Source organism: Panthera onca, chromosome E2 (assembly GCF_046562875.1).
Source record: "Panthera onca isolate mPanOnc1 chromosome E2, mPanOnc1 haplotype 2, whole genome shotgun sequence".
Classification (NCBI taxonomy): Eukaryota; Metazoa; Chordata; class Mammalia; order Carnivora; family Felidae; genus Panthera; species Panthera onca.
The window spans coordinates 7536112-7552808 of record NC_138353.1 but is presented as its reverse complement, the minus strand read 5'-3'; the positions used below and the strand labels follow the sequence as shown (position 1 = coordinate 7552808).

Genomic DNA, 16697 nt, shown 5'->3' with positions numbered 1-16697 from the left:
CCAACTGGTCACCCAGGGGGCCCTTGAAGATTTTATGTTTAACTAATCTCTACACCTAAGGTGGGGCTCAAACCCACAACCCCAAGATCAAGAGTCATATGCTTCACCGACTGAGTCAGCCCAGTGCCTCTCCACTGTACTTTTAAATTATGTTGGTCGTTTCTTGTCTATCACCTTCTGCCAGAGTGTCTGCTCTGTTGGGGGAGGCATTTAGATTTATCTGGCTTGTTCACAGCTCAACTTCCAGCACCTAGAACAATGCCTGGTGCACTGTTGTAGGCAATACATAGTCTTCTATTTTTAATTTTTTTAACATTTATTTATTTTTGAGCGAGAAAGAGTGGGGGAGGGGCGGACAGAGGATCTGAAGCAGACTCCAGGCTGATAGCACAGAGCCTGACATGGGGCTTGAACTCACGAACCGAACCGTGAGATCATGACCTGAGCCGAAGTCAGGAGCTTAACCGACTGAGCCACCCAGGCGCCCCTCCAATAAATAGTCTGATGAATGAAAGTGAGAAAGAGAATGAGATCCATAACACAATGGCTTCATGTAAATGAGAAGCAACACATTGTGACAGGCATGTTTTGCAAGGACTCATGGTGTTCAAGGCCATTTGTGTTGGTGCCTGTGGGGAGGGAGGGGACCGGAGCCAGGGATGACAGATAGAAATAAAGAAATAAAATGAGAGCAGAGCTCTGCCAGGACTTGAACTCCAGCAGGTGATTAACTCAACTCTCCTCACCTGAGATCTGATTAGGAGAAAGAGGACATTTTATTTGCATAGGGTTTTCCAAGAAACAAGGTGGGTCTCTGCCCTCCCTGCCCTGGACCTCAGCAGTCCCTGCTCACAGGACCCAGCCTCGGGAGGGACGGTCTTGTTCAGGGTCATGCCGCGAGGCTGGGCATTTCCCTCTACCACACCAGATGTAGGGAATGGAGGGTGACTCCAAGGGAACAACACGGACCCCATTCAGCCACTTGTGTGTACATATCTGTCAGATGAATTAAATGAACAGGTGAATGGACTTTAGGATTATTCCATTTTTATTATTATTTATCTAGTTTTTAGAGACACTAAGCTTTGAAAACTGTCTTCTTTGGGGTATGATGCCAGTTTGTGTTTTCATGCTCTTGTCCCTGTACCGAAGGGTCTTGAATAATGGTGTTGTTGGGGAGTGGAGAGAAAACCTGAAGGAACTTCTTTGGGAAAGGGGAGTCCTGGGCCAGGGGTCCCCATTGAGAAGCTGGGGGCCTAGACTCCTGGGTCTGAGGGAGGAGGAGGGCTGGGAGGCTGGGGGCTGGGACTCCTGGGTCTTGAGTGGAGAGAGCAGGGTCTGGGGAGACAGCTGGGCAGCTGACGTTAAGTCATACCAACAATCATCTTCTCCGTATGGTTTTCTGGATCCAGGTCTGGTACTTGCACAGGTTGGTGTAGACCCCAGGGTAGCCGGGCAGGGCACAACGCTCCATCCCCCAGGAAACGAGGCCCTGGAGCTGTCCTTTGCACACCAGGGGTCCCCCTGAGTCGCCCTGAAGGGGAGAGGCCGAGATGGAGACACCCATGGACGACAGATGGCCAGAGCCGTGGGTGTGGAGGACTCAAGAGGCAGAGATGGGGAAGAGGTGGGCTGAGACCCCTGGACAGGGCTCTGGAGATATCACTGCCTTCCCTTTTCACGCTTCCTTCTGTCTCTTCGCCTTGGGGCTCACTGTGCTGCTCTAGAAAACTGTGTGTGCCTCTTTACATCTCCCTGTCTCTGGAGTCACCTCTCAGGGATGGACTAAGGTCTCTAGAGGTGCTGAGCACAGATTTCCAGGTGACCAAATATAATAACAGCAATGAGAGCAGTGATCAGAGCTAAGTGCAGGCACCACCCTGAACTCTTTCCATGAACTACCATCTGATTCCACCATGTGCTCTAAGAGGAGCTACCCCTGTCTGACAGAGGGATTAGGCCTGTTACCCAAGGGTATACAGCTAGGATGCAGCTGGACTATTACAATCTCTCTCAGTTCTGGGGATACCTCCTCTGATTTTCATGCTCCTGAGATCCTTTGGTACCCAAGTGCCAGCCCCAAACAATCCCCTTCCTCCAGCTCTCCTTTCTGCACCTCACCTGACAAGAGTCCTTCCCTCCTTGCGGAACACCTGCACAGACCATGCCGGCAGTGATGGCTCCGGGATAAGCCCCCTGACACTCTTGATCCGAGAAGATGTTGATGTTCACACATTGCAGGGAGTTGGGGTACCTGGCTGGGGGTACACTGAAGGGTTACGAGTCGGGTTTACCTCCTCCTCCCTCAGACCCAGAAGTCCAGTCCCCCAGCCCCTCATTTCCAGGATATAGAAGTACTTACCAATGGGGCTAGATGTGGTGCCCCAGCCAGACACGAGACAGGGGGTCCCTGGGCTCATGCAGGTACTGGCCACGGCAATGGGCTTCACCGCCCTCCCCAGCCGAACAGGCCGCTCCAGCCGCAGCAGCATCAGGTCGTTGTTGTGGGTCCGGGAGTTGTACTGGGGGTGTCGCACCTGGCGAACCACACGCAGCACCTGCTGGGTAGCCTCCCAATTCTTCAGGTTGTGCTTGCCCAGGGCTACATGAAGGATCCTGGCCCATGACCCCCAAAAGCAGCACTGCTCAGGATCTGACCTGGGGACCACTCCCCATCCTCTGGCCCCTTTCCCTTCCCTGCTGATGAATTTCCCACAAGTCTAACCAACTTTGGAACATCAGCTGGACTCCTGTGCCCTTTCTCATAGCTTGGGCTCTCCCTTGGGTCAATCCCACCATCCACCCCTTTCCGTCTTGAGCTGTGTTGTGGTTTCTGGCTTGGGTGTAAGGTAATGATTGGGGGTTCTTGGCTCAGTGCTGGGTTCTAGGCTCTGAGTTCCAACTGAGACTCTGGGCTATGGCTCTAGGCTCTAAAACAGAATTGATATCCTGGAGGAGGCTCCTGAGAGGCTCCATCCTGGTGCCAGCCTGGCTTCTGGGTTCTAGACATTTTGAACTTTTGAGGTGAAGCTAGAATTTGGGTTCTCTAGATGGAGTCTGGATCATGGCATGCGTTTTAGGTATGAGTATGAGCTTTTGGTGTTAGGATAGACTGCAGATTCTATTCTGAGCTCTGCATTATGGTATGAGTCTTGGTTCTAGATGTTTATTTGAGCTTTTAGTTGTAGGGTAGGCTCAATTCTACATTGAGCAATGGACTGTGATCTGAACTATGGATTCTGGACATGGATATGAGCTTCAGTTCCTAGGTTGAGTTCTGGGTTCTTGCTTAAACTCTGGTTTATGGCCTGGGTTTTAGACGATGGTTTGAGCTCTGTCTTTCCTAAACATCAGTCTGAGTTTTTGATTCTTGGGTGGGCTCTGTTTTAGATTGAACTACAGTTATGGTCTGGGCTCTTGCTTCTAGACTCTGGTCTGAGCCTTGACCTCAGGTTGAGCTCTGGGTTCAAGATGGAGCTCCAGGTTATTGCTTGGATCCAAGTTTCTGGATGCTGTCTTGCACTCTGGACTTTGCATTCTAGACACTGGGCTGAGTTCTGGGCTTTAGGTTTGACATGAACTTCAATTTATGGAATTATATCTTAGTGTTTATAGGTACTGGGTGAGCTTTTGTCAGGGATCTAGGTTCTAGGGTTTGGTCTAGACTTCTGAGTTCTTTATGAGACTTCAGATTATGGTCTGCATTCTGGGATTTAGACACTGGGCTGAGGTTTGGGTTCTAGGCCTTTCAAAAAGGAGCTATAGACTAGACTCTGAATTAAACATTGTACCTAGAATGGGCTCTGGTTCTGTCTATCCTACACTCTGAGCCCAGAGCCCGGAGGCTCTGTGCTCGCAGCCCAGAGCCCGGAGCTGTATGTTCTAGCTGTAATCAGAGTCCTGGATTTATGGCTGGACTGCAGGTTCTAGACTAAGCTTTGGATTCTAGGCAGTGTTCTGAGAGGGGTCCTGAGTTTCTGAATGTAGATTGTGCCCTCAATTGAACCACCAATCTGGAATGGGCTCCTAATCTTGGTCTCTATGTAGAGTTTGGCCTCTAGATGGATCTCCAGATAAGTTAGCTTCTAATTTTTGTGTGGGACTCTAAGCTGGCATATGGGTTCTAAACTGTCAATCTGCTTTCAGAATCTAAGCCGAGTTCAAGATTTATGGTTGGATTCTATATTCTGAGCTGTGTTGGTAATTCTAGGCTCTTATCTAGACCCCAAACCAGGATCCAGCTACTACATTAGGTTCAACACAATGCTCTAGGTTCTTAGCTGAGCTCTGGGACTCTAGACTCTAGAATTCACCCTGCACAGGAATAGGGGAGGGGGTTACTCACGGGCGGGCACAGTGAGCAGCGGTGATGACCCATTGGCCTGACAGCAGGACCCCTCCACAGAGGAAACTACGAAAGGGACCTGCCAGTAAGGCCGCCTGCCATGGCTGGGAGTTCTGGATGCATGTATAACCACCAAGTATCTTGTCCTTATCCTCTTGGCTCTGTGCCATGGCTAGGAACAGGCAGAGGTGGGGTGTGGTGGGGAAAGCAGATGAACAAATGCTTTCCACCCCCAACTCTCTAGGATGTCTGGGACCCACAAATCCCTTTTCTTTTCCTAACCCCTAAACCACCTGCCTCTATTTGTCCCACCCAGTCTGAGATATGCCCAATGTTGCCTCCATTATTGCCCCAACACAATCAGGGAGTTTTCTGACACCCACCCCTCCCCCACCATCACCTCCATAGTATATTACTTGATCCCATGGCTGCCTCATCCAGGGCTCTGACATATCTACTACCCTTGACTCTACTCTCCCATGAATACTTTCTACCACCACTTTTCACAGGATACCACCATTCCTCCCATTAATTTTTCTCCAACACATTCAAGGAGCTCCCTGCCCTTTATCCAATCTTCACACTCGTGTGGACCCCCAGGATCCACTGTCTCACTACACACCCACACCTACCACCACGCCCACAATCACCACCACCAACATGCCATCTTTCCATTAGTTTTGCAGCCCTCCTTTTTAAATAAAACCTAGACACCACTGGATACTTCTCCACAATTCCTCATTTATTCCTCCCCATCTCCTTCGACTCCTGCATCCTGATATCTCCACAACTCAGAATTCAGGCCCCTTCTGCATGCCCCTCAGTCACCACCCCCAAACCACCCTCCTGTCTTTTCATCAGGTCATCCATGAGCACCCCAGGGCCCCAGGGAACACTTTCCATCTCTTCTCAGCATGCCTAGGGGACTGCCATACTCCGGATCTCACTGCTGTCTTACCTAGAGCCATGATCTGGAGTGCTGTCAACAGGAGGAGCATTCTGGGGTCTGGAGGTCAGGTTCTGGCAAATGCAAAGAGAAAGTGAGAGAGAAGGAGGCGGCAAGAGACCCAGAGATGAGGGACAGAGACAGTGAAGGCCTTACACAGAGACCAAGACCCTTCGAGACGTGGATGCGGCTCTGTGTGTGCAGGAAGGGGGGTGGTGCCTTGATTCCTTGTCACTCTGTGGAGCCCTTTTATCCCTGGCCTGGGCAACAGGCCCTGCCTCCCCCACCCCCGCCCTTCTCCTGACATTTTTTTATTGCCCATTTCCCATTCCAGGACTCCAGGACTCCCTGGTCCCATCTCCTCCCTCCCTTCTCTGGTCAGAGAAGCAGCCACCACATTAATGAGAACCCGCCCAGGGAAGGTGTTTAATCTGGGAGGAACCCAGGGAGGGAGGGGGACCTCAGGGCAGGGTGGACAGAGTGGGTGGCTCAGGGGAAGGTGCTGGTAAGGGTTGGGGGTAAAGAGACACAGAGAAGACTGGGAAATGTAAGAGAAGTAACATAAGAAGGTGGAGAACCAGAGAAAGGGTCAGAGAAACACAGACCCGAGAGACAAGTGTCAGAGGGAGAGAGACTAAGGAAAGATGGGGAAGGAGAAGGAAGATGAATGTGGACATGGGGACAAAGGAGGTTGGGGGGGGGAGACAGTGGGGCAGGCGCAGCACAGAGACAGTGATTCATGGAGAAGGGAATGTGGGAAAGCTAAGAAATAAACAGAAAAACAGGGAAGACAAGGAAGACACTGAAGGCAGAACAGAGACACAAAGAGAACCGAGTGAAGAGAGAGAAGGAAGGCAGGATCACCACCCCTCCCCCACCCAAACACACAAAATAATAGCAGGAGGACCGGAGGATGAAATGCTGGAGGAGGGGAGGACGATGCAGGACCAGGCAGGTGAGGGGGTGACCAAGGGAGCTAGGGCACAGCACGTGGTGGGGACGCACTCAGAGGAGACAGGGAGGCAGAGATGGGAGGTGACAGCAGCCTGGAAGAGGGAGGCAGGGAGTGGGGCGGGGAAGGGCAGGAGACACCTGGGACCGTCTTGTCCCCTAGGCTTTCTGGCTTTGTGGTTCTCACAGTCCTGAAAGTCTGGGGAGCAGGGACCCCAGCGGGGAGGAGAAGGAGCAGTGGAGAATTGGTGTCTCCCAACTCGGCAGAGGGGCGGGGACAGAGTGAGAGATGGTGACCTAGAGAGAGGACAGACGGGGAGACAACAGTGAGGTGGGGGAGGGCTCCAGACAGCCCAACGAGGTGCTCTGGGTCCAAGGGACCCCTCCTAACCTGGGGTAGGGCACGCTGCCCTCAGTACAGCACCTCCCCAGCCTCTTAAATTCCCTAATGACTGCAATTTGTCCCTGGGCCTGAGCAGGGCACGGTGACTCAGGAGGCAGCCTGTGCACTCTCCCTCTCTCAAGAACCCTCCCTTCCCTCCCCTCCCTCCCCGGGGTTGGCTCCCAAACCACTTTCCTTCCTCTTTGCCTGGGCTGCTGCTTAGTCTGGTCTGCACCTGGGGACTCAGTGTGTCTGAACCCACACACCGGGCTCCCCGTGTGCACTTCGGTTGCCTGTGAACTGGCTCTAAGGAGCTCCCTGCTTTAGGCGGCCAGGGCCCTGGCAAACCAGAAGGAAAGACCCCCATCCCACCCTGGGGGCACAGGAGGGCTGGGGACCCTTGTGGTGACCTGGACCTACACAGGAGGTAACATTACATAGAAACAGATATTTGCACACGTGCACACCGGCAAATAGAGGCACCTGAAGAGCTGACCTGGAAGGAGACCTGTAGTCTGGCTAACGGCCCTCATTGAATTCCTGGGTCTGATTTGGGTCTGATACGGTTAAAAAGCCGAGGGAAGGAGCCCCTGGGACTCTACTCTTCGAGCAATTTCTTGGAGTCCATAAATATGTCTTTGTCCTTTTTTTAATATGGATTTTAAAAATAAACAGCCACCAAACAGAATTTCCTGGTAAACACAAGCCCTGCCCCCTTCCCCTGAGCAGAAACCTTTGATTGGATGGACTCATGGTGACCCTCCACTATGCTGAAGACTTTGGTGAACAGGAGGTCTCAAAAGAGACCTCTGCTTCAAAAGAACCCTCTGCTTAAGGAGAAGACTTTAGTGAACCTGAGGGAGCCCAAGTAAACGACTGGGGCTACAAGAACAAATAGGGTCCCTTCACAGCTTATCGCTTCCCAGCCCAGCCCTGGACCTCCCAGGTTACTCAGCTCCTTCCCTCCAGAATCTAAAACCCAGACGACCTGTTCACCAATCCACCCACCTGCTTAGCAGTGTTGTTGGCCATGACATGAGTGCTCAAAACATATTTGATGAATGAATGAACAATCGAATGAATGAGCAGGTGGCCAGAGTCCTTGCCTTCAAGGAACTTATGGTCTGATGGGAAAGGCCAATCCGCAATAGGAAACTCAGTCCGGGGTGATGTGCCCTCTGACAGGGAACGTGGAAGGGCCTGATGGAACCCCAGAGTGGAGAAAGGGTTCCTGAAGGGCGAGCTGTCTAAGCTGGGGCCTGCTGTGGATGAGCAGGTGTTTGCCTGGGGCATGGAGGGAGTGTGTGTGGGGTGGGGTGGGAAGGAGGTGAGGGGTTCTGAGTAGAGACCTTCAGGCCGGAGGATGGGGACAGAGCTCAGAGGGCTGGAGGGGAAAGGTGGCCAGGAAAAGCAGAAGCCCAAGGGTGATTCTGAGCAAGCAAAACGATCCCTTAGGGTCCCCACTGGAGACCCCGGTCTGGAGCTTAGGAGAGCTGTCTGGTTAGAGAGAGGTGGGGTGTTCTCAGCACCAGCGGCACTGGAAGCCAGGGTGCCTGGAGCCCACGCCCAGAGACTGTATGGAGTGGAAAGACCAGGGACATCTGCCCAGGACCCCAAGGAAGACCCCTGGTTTAGGGGGCAGAGGGCTGAGAAGGAGCAAGGGAAGAGCTGGGAGGAAGGCCAGGAAAGGGTGCTGTTGGGGAAGCTAAGATAACTTTTTTAGGGAGGAAGTGGGACACAGCGGGGTGGCCACTGGGGAAAAGGATAGAGGGGAGACTGTAAGGTTTTGGTGGCTGGAGGGACTGGAAGAGGGGGAGGAGACAGGTGTGTGGCCAGCTAGGGTTGGCAAGGAGAGAAGGAAGGATGAAAACAGCTCCAATTTATTGCAGGCTGGGCACAGTGTTGTGTTCCCAAAATTCGCCATTTAAATCATTAAAAAAAATTTTTTTTTAAATGTTTACTTATTTTGAGAAGGAAAGAGGCAGAGAGGGAGAGAGAGAATCCCAAGCAGACACTGCACGGTCAGCGTGGAGCCCAATGCGGGCCTGGAACGCACGAACCATGAGATCATGACCGGAGTGGAAACCAAGAGTCTGACGCTTAACCAACTGAACGACCCAGAGGCACCCCTTAAGTCATTTTTAAGTGGGCAGTTCAGTGACCTGAAGTACATTTGCATGATTGTATAATCATTGCAGCCATTTATCTCCAAAACTTTTCCATCTTGCCCAACAGGAATTCTGTCTCTATTCAACATTATCTCTCTGTCCCCTCGCCTGCAGGCCCTGGTAACCTCTATCTGCTTTCTGTCTGTATGGCTGTGACCACTCCAGGTGCCTTGTAGAAGCTGAATCACTTTGTGACTGGCTTATGTCATTGAGCACGATGTCCTCAAATTTCACTCGTATTGTCGTGTGTTTCAGAGTTTCCTTCCTTTTTATTTTTTAAAAATATAATTTATTGTCAAACTGGCTAACATACAGTGTATACAGTGTGCTCTTGGTTTTGGGGGTAGATTCCCGTGATTCATCACTTACATACAACACCCAGTGCTCATCCCAACAAGTGCCCTCCTCAATGCCCATCACCCATTTTCCCCTCTTCCCTGCCCCCCATCCGCCCTCAGTTTGTTCTCTGTATTAAGAGTCTCTTATGGTTTGCTTCCCTTCCTCTCTGTTTCTAACTATTATTTCCCCTTCCTTTCCCCCATGGTCTTCTGTTAAGTTTCTCAAGATCCACATATGAATGAAAACATATGATATCTGTCTTTCTCTGACTGACTTATTTCACTCAGCATAATACCTTCCAGTTCTATCCATGTTGCTGAAAATGGCATGACTTCATTCTTTCTCATTGCCAAGTAGTATTCCATTGTATATATAAACCACATCTTCTTTATCCATTTTTTTAAGTGGAATCATCTGCCACTTAGTGGATGTGCCATATTTTGTTTGACCAAGGAAGTTCTTCATGTGGGCTAGCTTCTTTTCTCCCTGCCTCCCTCCCTCTCTTCCTCTCTCTCTCCCTCACACCTTCCTTCATTCTCTCTCCCTCCGTTCAACAACACAGAGCACTCACTGAGCATGAGCCACTGTTCTAAGCACTGAGGATATAGCCATGAACAAAACAGACAGAAATCCCTGCCCTGCTGAAGCTTATATTTGGGGGGGGGGGCAATCAAGAGAAAGAAAGTTAAATAAGTACAATATATGATATTACAACTTATGAATGTATGAAAAATCATAAGAAAGTAGGGAGGGGAATAGGGTCAAGAAAGCTGCAAGTGAGGTGATCTTTGGGCAAAGACCTAAGTGGGTTGGGGGTCTCTGGGGAAAGACTGTTCTAGACAGAAAGAGTGGCAAGTGCAAAGGCCCTGAGGTATGTCTGGGGAGCAGTGAGGAGGCCAGTGTGGCTGGAGCAGAGTGAGTAAGGGGGAAACAATAGAAAGAAATGAGGGCGGTCAGGCCATGGAAAGTATGGACTCTATGGGATAGGTACTATCTTGTCCCTCTTTACAGAAAAACTGAGGCTGAGAGGGGAGAAGTGTCTTGTCCAAGGTCACCCAGCTGGTCAGTGCAAGAGGAAACGTTCAAACTCCAGGACTATCGGGCTCTCTGCTCCATTACCTGACTCTTCCATTGTCTTTTCCAAGGCGATTTGAAGGTCTGTTCCATTTGTGCACTGATTTGTGGGTCCAACAGTGTTTGAGTGCATTTTTCATAAATTAGCTCACCAAAGCCTTCCCATGGTGTCGTGAGAAAGACACTCTTATTATCTTCAAGGTACAGATGAGGAAGGGAAGTCGTCCGCCCAAGTTTACACAACGCTGAGTGGTGTCGCCATGATTCGAACCCAGGCGGACAGCTCTTAACAACCACAGGGAGTGAGATGCCCGAGAACAAAGGGGCAAATGGTGCAACTGCCTGAGTGGTGGGATTAGCTCCAGATGGGAGGAAAGACGCCTCTTCCATTGTTCCAGGAAGGAAGAAGGAAAGGGCGGGTGAGGTTTCGGGTGGGGTGTGGGTCCTGTGGCAGGAAGAGGAGGGAGGGCCCTTGGGGTGGCTTCTGCTTCCTCCAGGAAGACGGAGGCCAGCTCATCTCAAGGGGCACCTGGGTGGGTGGGGTTGAGGAGGTGAGGGAGGAGAAGGCACCCAGGTGAAGTTGGCACTCAGCAATTTAAAGAGGCATCTTTTGAGCAGTTGGACGATTTTGTTTTGTTTTTCTCCAGCAAAGAGCAGGAACATGAAGGGCTGGGTGATGGTGGGAGGGGTGCTGAGGACACTAGAGGTGGAAAGGACTGTGGGGTATAGGAAAGGCAGACGGAAGGGGCTTTGGCGGGAGGCTGCATGAGGGGGTCAGGGGTGCCCTGAGGTGGAAGAACAGGTATGGCAGAGACACCCACAGCTCTGGAAGCCTGGGAGGCTGTGGTCAGGGAGTAGGATGTGGGTTTTGTGGCTTCTGAGGTGGAGCCCTTCTGGATGGAGATAGGGGCCAGGGTGCTACCGTGGGAATGGGCGATGGGGGAGGTGGTCTCAGACCCCGTGGAGGCTGGGGGACTGCAAAACCAGGGGTCCTCTCGCTTCAAGTCTCCTGAGTCCCCGTGTCAGGGAATGCCTGTCTCTGTCTGCACCTATAATGAATATCAGGCAGGTTGCCAAGGACCTCATAAACATGATCATGTTTAATCCTCCCAGCAGCTTCATGAGGTTTAGAGACTCTTATTAGCACCGTGTTACAGGTGAGGAAACGGGGTCTCAGACAAAAGTCGCTTGTGCAAGGGGCAGAGCCAGGATTGGAACCTGAGGCATCCAGCTGTTAAACCCCATGCCATTCTGTCTTCAAATGTGTTTGCATGCCATTGAGGGCAGGGAATCTTCTGCTGGATCCCCATCCCCCTGGCACAGTCCGGCACGCGACGGATGCTTGGGGGATGAGGAAACGGACCCTCACTCTGCCTTGTTGGGCCCTGACCAGCTCCTGGCTGGCAATTTTTCTAGTACCTCCATGTGCCACATCTCCCTTAACCCCCCCCGCTGGCCCACACACAATCGCTCCCGTTCTACAGATGGGGAAAACCCAGAGAAATTAGGTTAGTTGCCCAACATTGCATGGTGAGCAAGTGCTGTAGGTGGGATTCAAACCTCAGCCCGTCCGACTTGATGCCCCTCTGATGCTGATCTCACGTGTCTCTTTGATTACCCAAACTTTGTGGGTAATCTCTCGGATGGCTCTGAGTCAGCACCTGTATCTGCTACGTGCCAGGCAGCCTCTGTTTGCACACCCGGGCGCCCCTGATGCCAGGTCAACAGCCAGAGAACACTTCTGCCCCACCTCCTTCCGTCTTTATTATCTCTCATTTATTGCAGTTTAAAAAGTGGCAGAAGGTGGGTCCACTCCCACCCTCCCCCTGCGTCTTCTCCTTGTTAGTAAACGACACCGACACCATCCTTTTCCCTGTTGCTTGGGTCAAAAGCTGGGAGTGGTCCTTGCTCCCTCCCTCACACCCACCTCCCACTTTGGCAATTCCTGTCTTCTCGGCACCAAAATAGCCATGGAATCCACCTACTGCCCTCTTCTCTCACCAAGCCGTGTTTATTTCTCACCTGGACAGGTGCAATAGCATCCTAACTAGTCTCACTGCTTCCACGTTTGACCCCTATTCCTACCCCCCTACCAATGCCACGTCCGTTCTCCACTCGGCAGCCAATGCGTTCTTAAAATTTTAAACAGTATCATGTTAAAAACTGCTTCAAACCCATTTATGATTCCCCACTGCAAATAGAATAAAACCCAAATGCCTCCAAGGCATTCTGTCTGGCTTATATCCATCCCTCCAACCTCATCACTCCATCATGCTCTGTGCCTCAGCTCCCCTGCACTTCTTTGATTTTCCCAGTGTGGTAGTTGAGGGTCTTTGTCCCACTTTAGGTCTTTGTCTTTGCTGATCCCTTTGCCTGGGATACCCTTCCTGCCACTGTGATCACCTTGTCTGGAGCAGACATTCTCTTCTTGTTAGTTTCCTTCCTATGCCTTATTTCAATCTAAAATTGCTTTATGTTTTTGCTTCCTTGTTTATTGTCTCTCTTTTTTTCCCCCCTCTATGGCATTTATCACCATCAGATGTCCCTCACGTTTTATTTACTTTCATTCTTATGGATTCTGTCTCCCGTAACTTGAGTGTCATCTCTGACAGGGCAGGGGTTTTTGCTTTCCTTATCTGGTTCTGTGCCCTGGTGCATAGTAGGCACACAGTAAACATTTGTGGAATGAAGTAAAATCTCTCTCACTTGAACTGAGTCTTCATGAGGGCCGAGACCTCATCTAGCAGATTCATTGCTGAAACCCCTGAGCCTAGTCTGGTACCTGGCATGAAGTGGGGCTCTGTATAAACAGGCTGAAGGAGTAAGTTTATCTCAGTCGTCTTCTCTCTAGAATCTCTGCTTCTCTCTAAAAATCTACTTCCCTCCAGGATCTCTGCTTCTCTCCAGAAATCTGTTTCCCTCCAGAATCTCTGTACCCAATGCTTCTACCTCTTCAGACCTGGCACGAATCTCCAATTATCCAGCCTTGGGAGAGCAAAACATAGGAGAAGACAGGGAAAGCCCATCTTTCTGAGACTGGGCTTTAAATCCCTCCAGGGAAGAAAGATTCCAAGTGACTCTGGAGGATGCGGTTTCCGCCCTATCAGCCTTGATCCTTTCACAGATCCACTGCCATCCTCAACAAGAATGAAGGATCCCTTGTGCTTACGTAGGGGCTGCATTTACCAAGGGCAAAACCATAGCAAAACCTCCCTCCATGATGACTGGGGCTTCCTGCCTCAGCAACATCCCTGCTCTGCCCTCCATGCTTACTATGGTTTCCTCCCTCAGCAAAAGACTGCCCCGTGTTTACTATGGCCTTCTGCCTACGTTGGCAAACATCTTTATTTCTGTTCAGTCTGTTTGGGAAGGACTCCTCTTGTATTGGGGTTCATGCAGGAGCTCTTATGCTTACAAACACACCCTAGGGTTTAGTAGGCTTTCCAACCCATGGTGAGTGCTCACTAAATAGCCCTCCCATCCATTCCCACCATCCCACCCCTTTGCCTCTGCTCTGTTTGGCTTCCCCTGGCAGTCCCCCTGGGCTAGCTCCTCCCCCACCATCTTGGCCTGCTAGCAGCCCTTCCAAACAGGTTCAAGGTCCTTCCTTGCCTGCAGGCCTCTATCTGCCATTCTTTCAGCCCCATCTCCCTCCCACCCCATTCTCGTGCTAATTCTTACCCTCAGTGTTTTAACACTGCCTCCTTCAGAAGGCATTTTGTGACACCCCATGCTGAGCTGGGCACCTCACCTCTGGACTCCCTGGTGCCCTGGCTAGCTCCCCTGACCGTAGCACGCGTCCCTCCATGTCTGCCTTCCCCACCAGACAGGTGGGAAGACCTGAGGAAACCACTGAGGGCCGGGACTGGGGCTGCCTCAGTGCCCCTGGGAGATATCAGCAAATGTTTGCTGCGTGAATAAAGGGACGACCTTTTTCACTCCTCTGCTCAAAACTCTCTGTGGCTTCTGTCTGAAAACCAAAGCTGAGCCTATACGCTCTGTTCCCTCTCAGCCCTCTCTTCCCCCATTACCCTGCCTCGGTCTGTGACTGCTGTGCTGCCACCAACAAGGCTCTTCCCTGCCATCTGCAGAGCTCACTGCCTCACGTTGGATAGGTCTTGGCTCAGATGCCACCTTCTCCTTGAGGCCTTTCTGTCCACCTCACTGTTTTGTGTGGGTCTCAGCCCATCGATAACCCGGGTTCTCATGATTGCAAGATTGCCCTCAAGAGTAACCACCAGGAAACTTAAAAAAAAAAAAGGTTTATTACTTACAGGATCTGGAAATCACATGGCATACCACTGGCCATACAGCAAAGTCACGGTGGAGGGTGGGTGCATGGGTGTCTGGGGTTCTGCTTTTATTGGGATCAAGGGGGGGTGCCTAGGATTTCAAGGGTTCACTATTCATGAATTTAAAACATAAGAGTTGGGGGGCGGGGGCAGCGCCTGGGTGGCTCAGTCAGTTTAAGCCAGACTTTGGCTTAGGTCATGATCTTCTGGTTCATGAGTTCCCAAGCCCCACATCAGGCTCTCTGCTGTCTAGAGCCTGCTTCCTACCCTCTGTTCCCTCCTCTCTCTGTCCCTCTCCAACTTGTGCTCAAAAATAAACATAAACATAAACATAAAAAAAAAACCACAGAAGAGTGGGGAATTTAAAGCTTGGGAAGAGGAAAAACAGGCTGCTGGTGATTTATGGAAATCAGCTAAGATCTCTAAAACAAAGGTGCCTGGAGGGGGTGGGGGGAGGGAGCCAGGCTTTTTTTTTATCTAGTTGTCTGACTGGAAATCTGTTTACTGAGATAGCCATCTTTGAAGAGGAAGCCTTGGTGAGCAAAGCTTAAGTCAGGCACTTGGATTACAAAAAAGAGAAAACCAGGGGCGCCTGGGTGGCTCAGGTTGTGATCTTGCAGTTTGAATGCTGACAGCTCAGAGCCTGGAGCCTGCTTCAGACTCTGGGTCTCCCCCTCTCTCTGACTCTCCCCCTCTCTCAAGAATAAATAAACATTTAAAAGTTACAAAAAAAAAAAAAAAAAAAAAAAAAGAAAAGAAAAGAAAAAAGAAAACCCAACTGTCAGGGCTTACAGTACACCTGCTTCAATGTGGGCATGTTTCCATCCCCTGATTTATTACCATCTGACATACTATATATTCAACTTATTCTTCTCCTTTCTCTTTTTGGCCTCTCCCATTAGGGAAGGTATTTATGTGTTCACGGCTGTCACAAATGAAGTGCTCAATAAATATTTGCAGAATGAATGAGTGCATGTACACACAGGTCTTGAGGTCAAGGAAGGTTTCCTATGGGGCCTTAATATTTCTGCCAGACTGTGCCTCTCGCCCTTGGCGGCTGGCTCAGACCAGGGGGTCCCGGGTGGGGGTGGGGGGGGGGGGGCAGAGAGCAGAGCTCCCAAGTGGGCAGCGGAGACCTGATTTTGCCAGCAATGGCCACCTGATGCACAGGCGTGGGCACAGTGACCTCTTGTGGCCAAGGCCTAGGACAGCATCTTCCCAGTTCCCTTGTTGGGGCCCTCGGGTCAAATGGGACGTCTGAACAGTGGTTGAATCCGAAGGCAGATGGGCTATAACAGACACACTATATTTCAAAAGCTTAGTACAAAAAAAAAAAAAAAAAAAAAAAAAGCGCCTGTAAAATACCTCATAGTTTTAAAAATAGCGCGTACGTGTTAAAATGGTAATATTTTGGATATTTAGATCAAATATATTTATTTGGGTCAAGTAAAATATATTACTAAAAGTTCACCTGTTCCCCCTCCTTTAAAAAATAAGCTGTTAGAAAACTGACAATTACACATTTGACTCACACTATATTTCTATAGGATGGTGCTGAACCACAGGCCAACTCTGGCCATCCTCCCCCCACCCGGGTTCAGAGGGACAAACTCCCCCTAGGTGACCGCACAGCCAATGAGATCGCGCTGTGGATGAAACCGGATGGTGCAGCATCCGCACCGTGCGCCGCGCTCAAAGGTAAACATGGTTACTGTAAATGAGAGTCCCTCAAGTGAAGCGGTTTTACTTCTCGTGCAACAGTCAGACATGACACATAGTAGGTCCTATAAAAGCATTAGGACTCTCCTGAGCATGCCCAGAACCTGGCAGAGTGTGAGGCAAGCAGCCCCTTAATTCCTACCGGCTCTGAGACACAGGAGTACTGACCCCTCCAGCCCCTTCTCCAGGCCCCCAGCCCCTCCTCCCTCAGACCCGAGAGTCCTAACCCCCAGCCCCTCCTCCCTCAGACCCTGGAGTCCTGGCCCCTGTCCTTTCTCCCTCAGACCCAGGAGTCTGACCCCACAGGCCCTCCTCCCTCAGACCCAGGAGTCCAGGCCCCCAGCCCCCTCCTCCCTCAGACTCTGGAGTCCTGGTCCCTGTCCTTCCTCCCTCAGACCCAGGAGTCTGAACCCATAGGCCCTCCTCCCTCAGACCCAGGAGTCCTGATCCCCAGCCCCTCCTCCTTCAGACCCAGGGGTCC

The 16697-nt window shown here is 51.0% G+C and overlaps 1 protein-coding gene across 1 annotated transcript; it reads right to left on the bottom strand.

The window, feature by feature from the left end:
- Nucleotides 1-1068: 1068 nt before the first annotated feature.
- On the bottom strand, nucleotides 1069-16696 carry KLK14 (kallikrein related peptidase 14). The gene is made up of 6 exons (XM_078439408.2): nucleotides 15634-16696; nucleotides 5304-5365; nucleotides 4346-4517; nucleotides 2363-2616; nucleotides 2122-2258; nucleotides 1069-1534 (listed from the first exon to the last, which is right to left on the bottom strand). Exons 2-6 carry the CDS (start codon nucleotides 5341-5343, stop codon nucleotides 1382-1384), a joined length of 756 nt encoding a protein of 251 aa, XP_078295534.1. The 5' UTR covers nucleotides 5344-5365; nucleotides 15634-16696; the 3' UTR covers nucleotides 1069-1381.
- Between the last annotated feature and the right edge of the window lies 1 nt (nucleotide 16697).